This window comes from Ahaetulla prasina, chromosome 1, assembly GCF_028640845.1.
Source record: "Ahaetulla prasina isolate Xishuangbanna chromosome 1, ASM2864084v1, whole genome shotgun sequence".
Taxonomy (NCBI): Eukaryota; Metazoa; Chordata; class Lepidosauria; order Squamata; family Colubridae; genus Ahaetulla; species Ahaetulla prasina.
Window position 1 is genome coordinate 349,733,335 of NC_080539.1, and position 15,475 is coordinate 349,748,809.

Genomic DNA, 15,475 nt, shown 5'->3' on the forward strand with positions numbered 1-15,475 from the left:
TTTTCCCCACAACAACTCTGTGAGGTGGCTTGAGAAGAGAGTGGCTGGCCCAAAGTCACCCAGCCAGCTTTTATGTCTGAGTGTGGACTAGAACTCTCAATTTCCTGGTATCACCCAGCCAGTTTTCATGTCTAAGGAGGAACTAGAATTGGCAGTCTGCTGGTTTCTAGGCCAACACCTTAACCCAGTGGTTCTCAACCTTTATAGTGCTGCGACCCCTTTAATACAATTCCCCACGATGTGGCGACCCCTTTAATACAATTCCCCATGATGTGGCGACCCCCAACCATAAAATTATTTTTGTTTTGAATTTATCGTGCCTGAAGCCATATTGGCTAGCGATCTGAACTGCTTGCGATTGCCTTGAGGACGGAGGCATTAAAGCAGAGACTCCTCCCCTATTAAGTTTATCACGCCTGAAGCCAGATTAGGCTAGCGATTGGGAGTGATTGCAGCTGGCTTGAGAGGGAGACATCAGAGCAAAGATTTCTCTTTTTTAATTGATCATGTCTGAAGCCGAATTCAGCTAGCGATTTGAAGAGCCTGCAGCTGGCTTGTGAAGTCAATCATTGGAGCGCGATTCTTCAACTCGCAAGTATACTTCCCATATTTCCGATGGTCTTAGGCGACCCCTGGCAAATCGTCATTCGATCCCCAGCGGGGTCCCGACCCACAGGTTGAGAACCGCTCTTTAACCATTATACCACACTGGTGTAAGATATTACCTTTAGCACAAATAAGTGGGAATATGGAATTCTGTCTGAGCCTTAACTAGCAGTTCTGCCAACCTAGATAGGCTTTAAATGTACAATAGAAATAAAAACCTCTTTTTCTTCCTGAGTCTAGTATGTTTTAACGCTGAAAGGCTCCAATCTTGTGGAGCATCCCTTTTACCTAATCGATAATATCTAACAGCAATTTTTGCTGGATTGAAGTAATCTAGGCATTTATTATAAACAGTGTATTGAAGTATAAATCACTTCATCAATGCCAAAATAATATGCCCAAATATAAACAAATAAGGAAATGCATGAACACAGCTGTGTTGATCCATAAATTGAAAAGCAGGCCTTTCTTTTTTTTATATTTCTTTTCTTTTTTTTTTTTTATTCAGAGGAATTTTCAAAAGATGGTTGTTTTAAAAAAAGCAGGAGTCCTTTGATAATTTAGCAAAACTGAATAGGCTCTATGCCAGAAATGTTAAATTCAATTTCACCAGTACTGTAAATGACTTGCTTAAGGCCACTGTTGTGTTTTCTGCAAGTTCTCAGTATAAAATACCTCACCTTACTGGGGTAATATACCAGACTGGGATAATTACAGATGAATACTTTCTGTTAAAGTGATATACAAGTATAAACATTTTTGTAGCCAACTGAAATATTCAGTTAGGAGTGGAATTCTGGTCTTACTTTTGGGAGTGGAATTCTTGTCTTAATTAAAACTATATCAATATTTATGATCCTTTTTTATTTTGCATCTGTTGATATACAAGCATTATTTTTCCAGATGAAACTAAGAACGGAGTTCCATAGGACAGGGGCTACCACAGAAAAGGCATCCTTCCTAGCCTAGGTCCTGTAAGATGGCAGCATTTAAGGTAAGGCACCAAGGGTGAAATCCAGAAAGTTCTGACAGGTTCTAGAGAACCAGTAGCAGAAATTTTGAGCAGTTCAGAGAACAGGCAGTGAAAATTTTGAGTAGTTCGGATAATCGGCAAATACCAACTCTGGCTGGCCCCAGAGTGGGGTGGGAATGGAGATTTTGCAATATCCTTCTTCCAGGAGTGGGGTGGGAATGGGGATTTTGCAATATCCTTCTTCCAGGAGTGGGGTGGGAATGGGGATTTTGCAATAGCCTTTCTCCAAGAGTGGGGTGGGAATGGGGATTTGCAGTATCCTTCCTCCAGGAGTGGGGTGGGAATGGAAATTGTGCAATATCTTTCCAGGAGTGGGGTGGGAATGGGAATTTTGCAATATCCTTCCTCCAGGAGTGGGGTGGGAATGGAGATTTTGCAGTATCCTCCCACCAGGAATGGGGTGGGAATGGGGATTTTGCAATAGCCTTTCTCCAAGAGTGGGGTGGGAATGGGGATTTGCAGTATCCTTCCTCCAGGAGTGGGGTGGGAATGGAAATTGTGCAATATCTTTCCAGGAGTGGGGTGGGAATGGGGATTTTGCAATATCCTTCCTCCAGGAGTGGGGTGGGAATGGAGATTTTGCAGTATCCTCCCACCAGGAATGGGGTGGGAATGGGGATTTTGCAGGATCCTTCCCCTGACATGCCCACCAAGCCATGCCCACCAAGCCACGCCCACAGAACATGTAGTAAAAAAAATGGATTTCACCACTGGAAGGCACTTAACAATATCTGTCAGGGATACTTTAATTTGGATTTGGTTACTGACGTTCTATTTTTAAAACTGGCTGTATTTAACCAATAGATATTAGTAATTCAACAGCCCTCTGAATAGCATTTGATCATCAGGAATTTTCTTTCCTTGAAGCAATAAGATACACTGGACCTAGAAACAAAAGTCTTTAACCTTTACCTTGGATAAACATTATAGAAGAAATTTGACCATGGAGACAGGTATTATTGATCATGCTGTCTGAGAACGCTAGAAGCGGTTGTAGCACTTACGATTCCTGGAATGGGGAGGGCAGGACACTAGGGAGAGGGAAACTTCAGAATAAAGCAAAGCTTAATGTTTGGAGAAGTTCAATATTTGGGGACTGGAGTCTTCTGTTTATTGTTTAAACAAGGTTCAGTAATATTTGACCTTAAAGCAGCCACTACTCAGAACCCAAAGTCAAAAATCTGTTACATCACAATATGCCAAATTTCCCATGTCACTAAAGAAATGTACAATGCAGTCAAACTCACGATTTGAACTGACATAATTAAAAGGAAAAATGTGGTGCAGTGCAGTACAGTGGTTTGATATGGTGGTTAAGGTGCTGGCCTAGAAACCAGGAGACTGTGATTTCCAGAGGCATGAAAGTCTGCTGGGTGATAAGGGCCATTCTCCACCCAACCCAACCTACCTCACAGGGTTGTTATTGTGAGGAAAATAGGTGAACAAAGAAGTATTTAAGTATGTTTTCTGCCTTGACTTACTTATGAAACCATAAATGTAGGATAAATAAATGCTCCAACACTGGAAATTTTTAAGAAAATGTTGGATAACCATCTGTCTGAGATGGTGTAAGGTTTCCTGCCTGGGCAGGGGGTTGGACTAGAAGGCCTCCAAGGGCCCTTCCAACTCTGCTGTTATTATTATTATTATATCTAATAAACAAACAAATGAATTAAATAAATACATATCTAGGATTGATATCAAAATTCTTTGCAAACACATACCTCAGTAAATGACCTGGTAATAATAAATGTTGCAGCTTTATTGAATTAGGTAGCTGAGGTAATGTTATTTGAGTGGAAGATGTACTAAAGCCCCTACCAAATGTTTGTTTCTAAATTTGTAGCTAGTATACCACTAAGGTCTCACTGTGACTACAGAAAACACAATTATAAAAACAGGAAAGCAGCTGAGAGAAGTCAGTTTTGATTTGGGGAAGATGGAAATAAAAAGGGTAAAGGTAATCAAACACCTTTTAACTTCTAAGAATAGAATGGATTTTGCTACTGTATGTTATCACTAACAAATATCATGGGCAAGGACAATATTAATTATTTCTATAACAGTTCCTGCTGTAGAACATTCTTTCTCTGCATTGTAAGAGAAGGACAGAGAGAACATGCTTAAGTTTAAAAATGAGATAAATAAGAATCCTATATATACTTCTCAGAGGAAATCTAGTTGCAATTCTGATTGACTTTCCCATTATTGGGCAAGGGCTGGCAAGGTTAGAAGCAAAGGACCAGAGAACCAACCGGTCCCTTACAATAACAATGCCCAGGTGATTAACCTGTCGATCTGTCATGACAGGAAGGCAGAAAAAAAGTAATGCAAAATTTTAACTTGGGGACTGCTTTATGCAGGCCTTGAATCCCAGAATTCAAAGTGGCTGCTTTTCTTCTTTTGGATTTCCCTAGTATCTGCATTAGAAGTAGCTTATCAGAGATGTGCCTTTGAAACTCTGGCTGAGATGTTCCTAGTTCACATCTTGATGTGGGAGAAACCTGACATCCTTGAATTAGTAGAAAACTGTACGGGCATGAAATTTGTTGTCCACACTGACAATCCCTAATCTGGTTCCATTGCCTCCTATTTCTAGTCATTTCCAGTCACTTGACTTCTCTAGATGACAAAGCTTACCAGTCCTGAGGCTATTTTAGTATAGTGTGAGATTAAGGAGAAGGAGCAGTACTTTGATACCAATACAGCTGGATCTGAGAATGAGATAGGCAATATCATGATTGATGGGTTATGTTGCGATGTCCCAGGGTCATGTGATCATCTTTTGAGACCTTTTGACCAGCACAGTCAATGGGGAAGTCAGAGTCACTTAATAACTGTGTTACTCACTTAACAACTGCAGTGCTTCACTTAATGACTGTGGCAAGAAAGGTCATCGAAGATGGCAAAAATCACTTAACAATTGTCTTGCCTAATAATGAAATTTTGGGCCTAATTGCAAGTCGAGGATTACCTTTGCTCTGCTCTCCTTGCCCTTATATCTAGAACATGCCATCTATGTTTTTTGAAAAAGTCCATTTTGCTTTTTTTTCTGCCTAGGAAAAAATATGATAGCAGCAGTGCCGAGTTTTAAATAGAATAGAATAGAATAAAATAGAATAGAATTTTTATTGGCCAAGTGTGATTGGACACACAAGGAATTTGTCTTGGTGCATATGCTCTCAGTGTACATAAAAGAAAAGATACGTTCATCAAGGTACAACATTTACAACACAATTGATGATCAATATATCAATATAAATCATAAGGATTGCCAGCAACAAGTTATAGTCATACAGTCATAAGTGGAAAGAGATTGGTGATGGGAACTATGAAACGATTAATAGTAGTGCAGATTCAGTAACTAGTCTGACAGTGTTGAGGGAATTATTTGTTTAGCAGAGTGATGGCCTTCGGGGAAAAACTGTTCTTGTGTCTAGTTGTTCTGGTGTGCAGTGCTCTATAGCGTCGTTTTGAGGGTAGGAGTTGAAACAGTTTATGTCCAGGATGCAAGGGATCTGCAAATATTTTCACGGCCCTCTTCTTGATTCGTGCAGTATACAGGTCCTCAATGGAAGGCAAGTTGGGAGGAAATATTTTTCTGCAGTTCTAATTATCCTCTGAAGTCTGTGTTTTCTTGTTGGGTTGCAGAACCGAACCAGACAGTTATAGAGGTGCAAATGACAGACTCAATAATTCCTCTGTAGAATTGGATCAGCAGCTCCTTGGGCAGTTTGAGCTTACTGAGTTGGCGCAGAAAGAACATTCTTTGTTGTCCTTTTTAATGATGTTTTGATGTTAGCTGTCCATTTGAGATCTTGCGATATGATAGAACCCAGAAATTTGAAGGTTTCTACTGTTGATACTGTGTTGTCAAGTATTGTGAGAGGTGGAAGTATGGAAGGGTTTTTCCTAAAGTCTACCACCATTTCTACGGTTTTGAGTGTGTTCAGTTCCAGATTGTTTTGGTTGCACCACAAGGCTAGTCGTTCGACCTCTCGTCTATATGCGGATTCGTCATTGTCTCGAATGAGACCAATCACTGTTGTGTCATCTGCGAACTTCAGTAGCTTAACAAATGGATCATTGGAGATGCAGTCATTGGTATACAAAGAGAGAAGTGGGGAGAGCACACAGCCTTGGGGCGCCCCTGTGCTAATTGTACAGGTATTCGATGTGACCTTGCTTAGCTTCACCTGCTGCTTCCTGTTTGTTAGGAAGCTTGTGATCCACTTACAAGTCTGTTCCGGTACCTGTAGCTGGTTTAGCTTAGTTAGAAGAATGTCTGGAATGATGGTATTGAATGCTGAACTAAAGTCTACAAAAGGACCCTTGCATAGGTCTTTGGAGACTCAAGATGTTGTAGGATGTAGTGCAGAGCCATATTAACAGCATCATCTGTTGATCTATTTGCTCGGTATGCAAATTGCAAGGGTCTAAGAGCGGATTGGTGATGGTTTTCAGGTAGGAAAGCACTAGCCTTTCAAAGGTTTTCATGACTACAGATGTTAGAGCAACTGGTCTGTAGTCATTCAGTTCCTTGATGGTGGGCTTCTTCGGCACTGGGATGATGGTAGAGCGTTTGAAGCAAGAAGGAACATAGCACATCTCTAGTGATTTATTGAAAATATGGGTGAAGATGGGGCCAATTGGTCAGCACAGACTTTTAAGCAAGAAGGAGTTATCTTGTCTGGGCCTGGAGCTTTTCCTGGCTTTTGTCTGTGAAATAGGTCCTGCACTTCCTTTTCTGTGATCACTAGGGGTTGTGAACCCAATGAAATGGGGTCAGTTGTAGGAGGCTTGGCTGTTGTTGGTGTGTCTGAGATGGGGGTTGTGGAGATAGGTGGCTGTAGTTTCCTTTCAAACCTGCAGTAAAACTCATTCAGGTCATCTGCCAGTTGTTGATTACCTTCAGCCTGGGAAGGAGGTTTGCCATAGCTGGTGATATTTTTAAGAGTTTTCCACATGTTTGCTGGTTCATTTGCTGAAAATTGATTCTTTAGCTTTTCAGAGTAGCTTCTTTTTGCTGCTCTTATCTCCCTTGTTAGTGCATTTCTGGCCTGATTGTACAGCATTTTATCACCTTTTCTGTAGGCTTCCTCTTTGAAATGTCATAGCTGCTTAAGTTTAGGTGTAAACCAAGGTTTGTTATTACTGTGTATTCGCAAGTTCCTTGTAGGTACACATAGGTCTTCACAGAAGCTGACATATGATGTTACAGTATCTGTGAGTTCATCCAGGTCTGCAGAGGTATCTTTAAAAATATTCCAATCAGTGCAGTCAAAACATGCCTGTAGCTTTAATTCTGATTCCTCCGTCCAGGTTTTCACTGATTTAATTATTGGTTTTATGGCTTTAAGTCTTTGCCTGTAAGCAGGTACAAGGTGAATCATGCAATGATCAGAGTGTCCTACAGCTGCACGTGGTAAAGACCGATAGGCATCTTTTAGTGTTGTGTAGCAGTGGTCTAGAGTATTCTTGCCTCTGGTGGGACAATTGACATGAATGGAGAGTTTGGGGTGGGCTATGGAGGGCAGTCAGCAGATAAGTGTATAGAATTTCCCTCTGACTTAGAGAATTGGTAGTAATGTGTTAGACGGCTTAGAAATGGCTTAGAAATGGAGATGAGCACCGCCCCTAGAGCTGGAAATGACTAGTACGCATGTGTGGGGCAGGGGTGGGTTCTACTTACCTTTACTACCAGTTCACAATGGGATCGCGTGTGTATGATCACATCACACTTGCACACGCCAAGCTTTTGCACATCCACAGATCGCCTATGATGACATCTGAGTCGGTGGGCAGAGCCTCCCGCCGGTTTTACTACCGGCTCTTGTGAACCAGTCCGAACCAAGGGCAACCCACCACTGGTGCAGGGAACCTTTACCTTTAACTAGTAATGAGTAGGAAATCAAATAGCTTGTTACTGCAGCCATTGTTATTATTATTGTTGTTGTTGTTTCTTCCCTGCTGAAATAATTTAGCCAGCCATTGGTATTCTGGTTGTTCACTTGACTATGTACAATCTCATTCTTAGCTCTATGTACAATTTGATTCTTAGATATTATTTTATTCATTTTTCTTTCTTAGCTGTTATTCCTTTGCAGCACCATTAACTTCAGCTGCACAATGATTGCAAACTTTCCTGAATCTCAAGCTGGCCAGTTGCTGTTATTTTCTTTTTTTTTTCTTTTTTAATCCTATTAGTGACTCATTTCCTCACCAGCCTTGGGCACTCATATGCATTTGTGACATTTCATTAACTCTGCCTTTTTGACAACCTACAATTTCAACTCTTCCATGTGGCAGCCCATAATGCTGACCATGACTGATGGGCAGGAGCTATAGAAGGAAAGATTCTCTACTGCTGTTTTTAAAGGTGTCATGATTTTTTTTAAGTTTGTTATGATGCTTCTGTGGAAAAAAACCCAGTTGTGCCTCAAAATAAAGATTCAGTTGTGTTCTGATATATGTAACACTGAAAAAAGATTTCAAAATTAAGTAGTGAGAAAGTATTTAGTGGCATTTGTAGGGGAAATTTTTAAAAAGGCAAGATAGTGATTGTGGCAGTGTTACTGAAGTTCAGTCTTTTTGTAGGTAATAACAACAACAACAACAACAACAACAACAACAATAATAATAACAACAGAGTTGGAAGGGACCTTGGAGGTCTTCTAGTCCAACCCCCTGCCCAGGCAGGAAACCCTACACCATTTCAGACAAATGGTTAGGTGCTTGAAGCACGAAGCTGAAGCCTGAAGATGACGAATGAGACTTCGTCGAAACGTCGCCAAGACACTTCCAATTTTACGCGGGAGAAAACCCGAATAACCAAAGACCTACATACAAACACCCGCGAAAACCTCAGAAAACAAATATATATATATATGTAGGTCTTTGGTTATTCCGGTTTTCTCCCACGTAAAATTGGAAGTGTCTTGGCGACGTTTTGATGAAGTCTCATTCGTCATCTTCAGGCTTCAGCTTTGTGCTTCTGGGAGCAATGTGTGATTGCAGCTGTTTCTTTCTTTTTAACTGCTAGTGGGGGTTTGAACTGATTGGGTGGGAGCTTGGCTGTGCTCTGATTGGATGGGGTTGTTTTTTTGTGTGCTCTGATTGGCTGGGGGTGTGTCCTGTTTGGGTGGGGGCTTGGTTGTGCTCAGATTAGTCTGAGTTCCAGGGGGATTTGAGCTGGTGAGCTGCATTGCTGTTGTTTGGCTTCATGTTTGTGGTCGTGCTACATCTTCATAGTGGGTGTCGGGGAGGGAGCCAGTCCTTGCGATTGCTCGCGGCGATACCTCATTAGGTTCGGAGGTGAAGGGGAAACCTTATTCTCCAATTCCAGAGGGCCGTTCCATCAGTACGGTAAGTGGGAGAGGAAGATATGGCGGAAGTGGGGGGCCGTATCATGTTCAGGGGGTGCGCACTCGCTGTTTGAGAGCGATTGCACGCTCTGGCCCCTCAGACTTCTCCCATTCCCCGAGTGGCCAGTATCCCCAGGGCTTGGACCTTCGGCTGATGTTATGCAATGCTAGGTCCGTAGTGAATAAAGCCCCCCTGATTTATGATCTTATACAGGGGGGGGGGGCTGCGGACCTTACGAGCATTTCGGAGACTTGGTTGGGCATTGAAGGGGGGGTTCCCCTGGTGGAGATGTGCCCACCGGGTTTCCAGGCATTTCATCAGCCGAGGGCCCAAGGTAGGGGTGGAGGGGTGGCGGTGATTATTAGAGAGAGTCTGGAGCCGATGGAGGCCACTGTTCCTCAGATAGCCGGTTGTGAATCCCTTTACGTGAAGTGGGGGCGTAGGATGCAGGTGGGCTTGTTGATCACGTACCTGGCTCCTTGCTGCGTGGCAACAGCCCTGCCCGAGTTGCTAGAGTTGATAGCCGGGATGGCAGTTGATACCCCTAGGCTTATGGTCATGGGGGATTTCAACTTGCCATCAGCTGGTGTGTCATCAACGGCGGCTTGGGAGTTCATGGCCTCCATGACGGCCATGGACCTGACCCAATTAATTGACAGCCCCACCCACGTCGGGGGAAGCACACTGGATCTGATTTTTATCTCTGGACAGTGGTTGAGTGATCTGGAAGTACGAGAATTAGTCATTGAACCTTTGTCATGGTCAGACCACTCTCTCCTTTGTCTGGACTTTCGGACCGCCGCTCAACACCGCAGGGAGACGGGACCAATATGTTGCTTCCGTCCCAGGCGACTGATGGACCCGGAGAGGTTCCTGATGGAGCTTGGGCCGCTCCCTGGCGATCTGGCCCATGGCTCGGCTGAGGAGCTTGTTGCGGCGCTTTGGACCGTGTCGTGCCTTTGCGGCTTCTGACCCGGCATAGGTCTCAACCAGCTCCTTGGTTTTCCGAGGAGCTGAGGGAGATGAAGCACCGGAGAAGACGCCTAGAGAGCGCGTGGAGGTCCAGCCATTCTGAAGCTGACTGAACACTAGTTAGGTCTTTTACTCAGACCTATCTAGTGGCATTGAGGGAGGCCAAGCGGGCCTATACCTCTACCCTCATTGCGTCAGCAGAGAACCGCCCAGCCTCCCTGTTTAGGGTGACTCGCTCCCTCCTTCATCAGGAGGGTTGCGATGATCCCTTACAGGGTTGTGCTGAGGATTTCAGCAGGTATCTGTTTGACAAAATCGCTCATCTTCGGGACGGTTTGGACCAAAATTGGGTAGTTTCGGGTGAGGTGACGGAGGCTAGTCTTGTTGAGACCATCTGGGAGGAGTCTGATCCTGTGGCTCCCGAGGACATGGACAGGTTGCTGGGGCGGCTGAATGCCACCACATGTTTATTGGACCCGTGTCCCTCCTGGTTGGTGCTGGCCACCCAGGAGGTTACACGAGGCTGGCTCCAGGGGATTGTCAACGCTTCTTTGAGGGAGGGTGTTGTTCCCACCGCCTTGAAAGAGGCTGTTTTGAGCAACTACCGTCCAGTCTCCAACCTTTGCTTTGTGGCGAAAGCTGTTGAGAGTGTGGTGGCACACCAGTTTCCCCAGTACCTGGATGAATCTGTCTATCTAGACCCGTTCCAGTCCGGCTTCCGACCTGGGTACAGCACGGAGACAGCTTTGGTCGCATTGGTGGATGACCTCTGGAGGGCCCGGGATAGGGGTTATTCCTCTGCCCTGGTTCTCCTAGATCTCTCAGCGGCTTTTGATACCATTGACCATGGTATCCTGCTGCGGCGGTTGGGAGGATTGGGAATGGGAGGCACTGTGTTTCGGTGGTTCTCATCCTATCTCTCCGACCGATCGCAGACGGTTTTGGCAGGGGGGCAGAGATCGACCTCGAGGCGCCTCCTTTGTGGGGTGCCACAGGGGTCGGTTCTCTCGCCTCTCCTGTTCAACATCTACATGAAGCCGCTGGGTGAGGTCATCAGTGGTTTCGGGGTGAGTTATCAACTGTACGCGGATGACACCCAGCTGTACATTTCCACTCCTGACCACCCCAATGTAGCTGTCGAAGTGTTGTCTCGGTATTTGGAGGCCGTACGGGTCTGGATGGGGAGAAACAGGCTCAAGCTCAACCCCTCCAAGATGAGTGGCTGTGGATGCCGGCATCCCGGTACAGTCAGCTGCAACCACGGCTGACTGTTGGGGGCGAATCATTGGCCCCAATGGAGAAGGTGCGCAATCTGGGTGTTCTCCTGGATGGATGGTTGTCTTTTGAAGATCACTTGGCGACCGTCTCCAGAAGAGCTTTTTACCAGGTTCACCTGGTCCGCCAGTTGCGCCCCTTTCTAGACCGGGATGCCTTATGCACGGTCACTCACGCCCTCGTCACTTCTCGCCTGGACTACTGCAATGCTCTCTACATGGGGCTCCCCTTGAGGTGCACCCGGAGACTTCAGTCACTTCTCGCCTGGACTACTGCAATGCTCTCTACATGGGGCTCCCCTTGAGGTGCACCCGGAGACTTCAGTTGGTTCAGAATGCACCCAAAACTGAACACTTTAACAACAAAATAATCAGAGAAGCCATCGAGATAGAAAAACGCCCACACAGCATGAACAAATGAGATGATACCTCCCGCCTACCAGCCATTTGGAAACCCTCCCTTATTGACAAATGAGTCCCTAACACGAGGAATGACACCAGACCCACACTCACGAGGTCCACACAGGATGTCACCACCACACATCCACCCAGAAAGCAGACCCAAACCCACACTGATCATGAAGCACGACCAAGGACCAGAAGCCAGACCACAGCTGCAACATTAGCCATTTCAAACCCCTCCAATTCATACATACAGCAGACAGACATCCACTATGAAGATGTAGCACGACCACAAACACGAAGCCAAACAACAGCAATGCAGCTCACCAGCTCAAATCCCCCTGCAACTCAAACTAATCTGAGCACAACCAAGCCCCCACCCAAACAGGACACACCCCCAGCCAATCAGAGCACAAAAAAACAACCCCATCCAATCAGAGCACAGTCAAGCTCCCACCCAATCAGTTCAAACCCCCACTAGCAATTAAAAAGGAAGAAACAGCTGCAATCCCACATTGCTCCCAGAAGCATGAAGCTGAAGCCTGAAGATGATGAATGAGACTTTGTCGAAACGTCGCCAAGACACTTCCAATTTTACGCGGGAGAAAACCCGAATAACCAAAGACCTACATAAAATCACCCATGAAAACCTCAGAAAACACACACACACACACACACACACACACACACACACACACACACACATATATATATATATATATATATATATATATATATATATATATATATATATATAAGGTTTTGCCATATACATTATAGGTGTACAATGGGTGACATCTGAATTTACAGCCGCATAGGAGAAAAATGATAGATAGGATGAAGGAATCCTCAACCATCCTGTGGCAGCAACTAGAAGAGCAAAGACAAATTTATGCCAGTGTATGAGGAGGCATAACTAATCCTTCCGTTTATTCATCCCGCTAAACCACAAACACAATTACAGATTAACAGAGTTGGGAGGGACCTTGTAGGTCAGGGGTCTCCAACCTTGGTCCCTTTAAGACTGGTGGACTTTGCTGGCTGAGGGACTCTGGGAGTTGAAGTCCACAAGTCTTAAAGGGACCAAAGTTGGAGACCCTTGATCTAGTCCAACCCCCTGCCCAAGCAGGAGACCTTACACCATTTCTGACAAATGGCAGTTCAGTCTCTTCTTGAAAGTCTCAAGTGATGAAGCTCCCACAACTTCCGAAGGCTAAGCTGTTCCATTGGTTGATTGCTCTCACTGTCAGAAAATTTCTCCTTATTTCCAGGTTAAATCTCTTTCCATCCATTATTCCTTGTCTGGCCTACAGGTGCTTTTGGAAAATAGCTTGACCCCCGTCCTCTCTGTGGCAGCCCTTCAAATATTGGAACACTGCTGTCATGTCTCCCCTGATCCTTCTCTTCACAAAATGGCTTGGGGTCAGTGTTGTCACATAACAAAAGGGTGACGGTCCCAAAGGTTGACTAATTATTTAAGTACTTTCCCAGAAGGGAAGGTGCTCGGCGGTCACACTTTCCTATAACTCAGCCAATTTAAAGGAGCTCTGAGAACCATCTAATACGCACACACCTACCCACCCCGGCCGGCGCCGGCGGCGCTTGTGAGAACGGGGCGTCTCCTTCTCCCGGCCACCGGCGAGTTCTCTCGCCCCAGGAGAAGCGCTCGCCAAGCTTTATGCCGCCTGTGGCTTCCGGCGCTCGAGTCTCTGAGAGGCTGCCGGGCGGGGTGACGCACGGGCAGAGATGCCCAATGAAAGAGGCGCGCCGTGCCCGGGACCGAAACCAGGCGATGTATAAAGTGAGGCGCGCCGCCTTGGCAAAGAAGGAGCCAGAGGTTGGAGCGCATTGCGAGGGTTTCTGTGGGGCGCCGGCGGCCTTTTTCCCTCCCTCTTTCCCTGCTTGTCAGAGAGGGAAGAAGGAAGCCTTTTGGCCGCGGAGAGCGCGGCAGACACGGAGGTCGGCCGGTGCATTTGGACGCGATTTTATTTTATTTATTTTTTAGTTATCGGTTCCCACTTCGGCCACGGGACCCGAGCGACTGAGGCTAGACGTTTCCTCCGACTCCAGGCTGGGCGCACGTGCTGCCAGGAAACGCCCCTTCACACGCCAAGCCTTTCACCCTTCCCTGTTGCTCGAATAGTTTCTTGGGGAGTGGGTGACCGACCCCTCACTTTCGACTTCTAGCAGGGTCCGCCTCTGGTCTCTGCTCCCTTCCCGGCGTGCCCGGGAATCTCTTGCCGAGCACCGGCTCTCCAGGGCTGGGCGCACGCCTTGACCAAATGGAGAAAATGAAGCCGCGGGCCGCGGCGGATCAGCCTCTGCGAACCGCCAGCTGCAATGGGTACGCGTTGGCAGAGAAGCAGCCGCCCCTTCAGCGGAGTCGCTCGGGAGAAGCGCCGTCCCGTAGCTGGAAGAGCGCGGCTGGCGGGCATCCCTTAGAGAGCTGGAAGGAAGAGCGGACCCGCAGCGAAGAGGACAACGAAATGAACTTGCCCGGCCTGGCCGCCGCTTACACCACCATCCTGCGTGCCTTGGGCGAGGACCCGCAGCGCCAGGGGCTGCTCAAGACGCCCTGGAGGGCGGCTACGGCCATGCAGTACTTCACCAAAGGCTATCAGGAGACTATTACAGGTGGGACGCGCGACCCCTAGTTCTATAAGTCTCAAAACCATTGAAATAGGGAATCTTCACAACAGTCCTATGGGGTAGGCCAGTTATTACAGATACTCGGGATGAGCTGGTGTTGACAGTAGGGTTCAAATGAATGATCACAGTTTCTGGAGGGAGCCCTGCTTACATTTCAGGTATACCTAGTGCTCAGAAGTTTAAGGATTTTACTTGTAAGGCAGTCCGCTAGTGCCTGCACACTTTGTCTATGGGAGATAATGGATGTGAGAGAAGAAAGAATCAAAGTTTGGAGTAGACAAAGGCTTGCTGGAGGCTGGTGCACCCAGCTTCCTTCCAGTGAAATCCAGCGTGACTTAAAAAGTATTCCTTTCAGTCTAGAATGGCCAGTTAACTTTTTTGTAGTTTTTTTTACAAAGCTGAAAGAAGTGGGGTCATTGATGCTTTCGCCCAGTTGCTTCATAAATGATAGTTAAAGGTGGTGGATTAAGAGCAGGCAGACAAGCTAGAGTTCTCATCTAGTCATCAGAGAGATTTTGGGCTGGTTATTTGCTCTGACTGGAAAATTAAGAAATATTGGGACTTTCGCATAGCAAATCCCTTCTGAAAATCTTGCCAAAAAAACTGCATGGACCTGCCCATGTAGTCACTAGGAGTCAATATTAACTCTTACCAGCAACAAGGGTAGAGTTGTACCAGCAGGATCCTTTCCCTCAGTTGCATCATAAATAATAAGGCTGCCTCTGCTCTTCATAATCCTGACCAATATAGCAGTAATGAAGACCTGGGTTGCATCTTTGCCTTAGTCCAAAGTGTGGTTTGCTTGTTTATGGCTTAGTGCTGAATGATCTGGGTCCCTGTGATGTGCAAATCATTGTTCATGGGTTAGCATGTTGCATAGGGAGGAAGGAATATTATGTATGTTTGCCACCTTGAGTTACTTATGAAATAATAAAGGTGGGATAAAAATATAATAAATAAACTATGCCTTGCCAAATAAACATTAAACATGATTTTTAAAAAAACATGGCTTACTGCCTGGTACGAACATAGCCAAAGCATTCATAATGCTGGATACTTTCCAATAATACATTAATGCTTTCAAATATAGTGAGATGATAGAAGTCATAGTCCAGTACAACAGAAGGAATATCAGTTGTAGAAAAGCATTCATTAGCATCTCCAATTACTCTAA

At 45.6% G+C, this 15,475-nt stretch overlaps 1 protein-coding gene across 1 annotated transcript in view; it reads left to right on the top strand.

Moving 5' to 3' along the window:
- Positions 1–13,288: 13,288 nt before the first annotated feature.
- GCH1 (GTP cyclohydrolase 1) overlaps positions 13,289–15,475 on the top strand; it is a 48,538-nt gene continuing 46,351 nt past the window's right edge. The window contains exon 1 of the mRNA XM_058163039.1: positions 13,289–14,286. Within this exon, the coding sequence (XP_058019022.1) occupies positions 13,935–14,286 (352 nt within the window). The 5' untranslated portion in view covers positions 13,289–13,934. The remainder of the gene's footprint in view (positions 14,287–15,475) is intronic.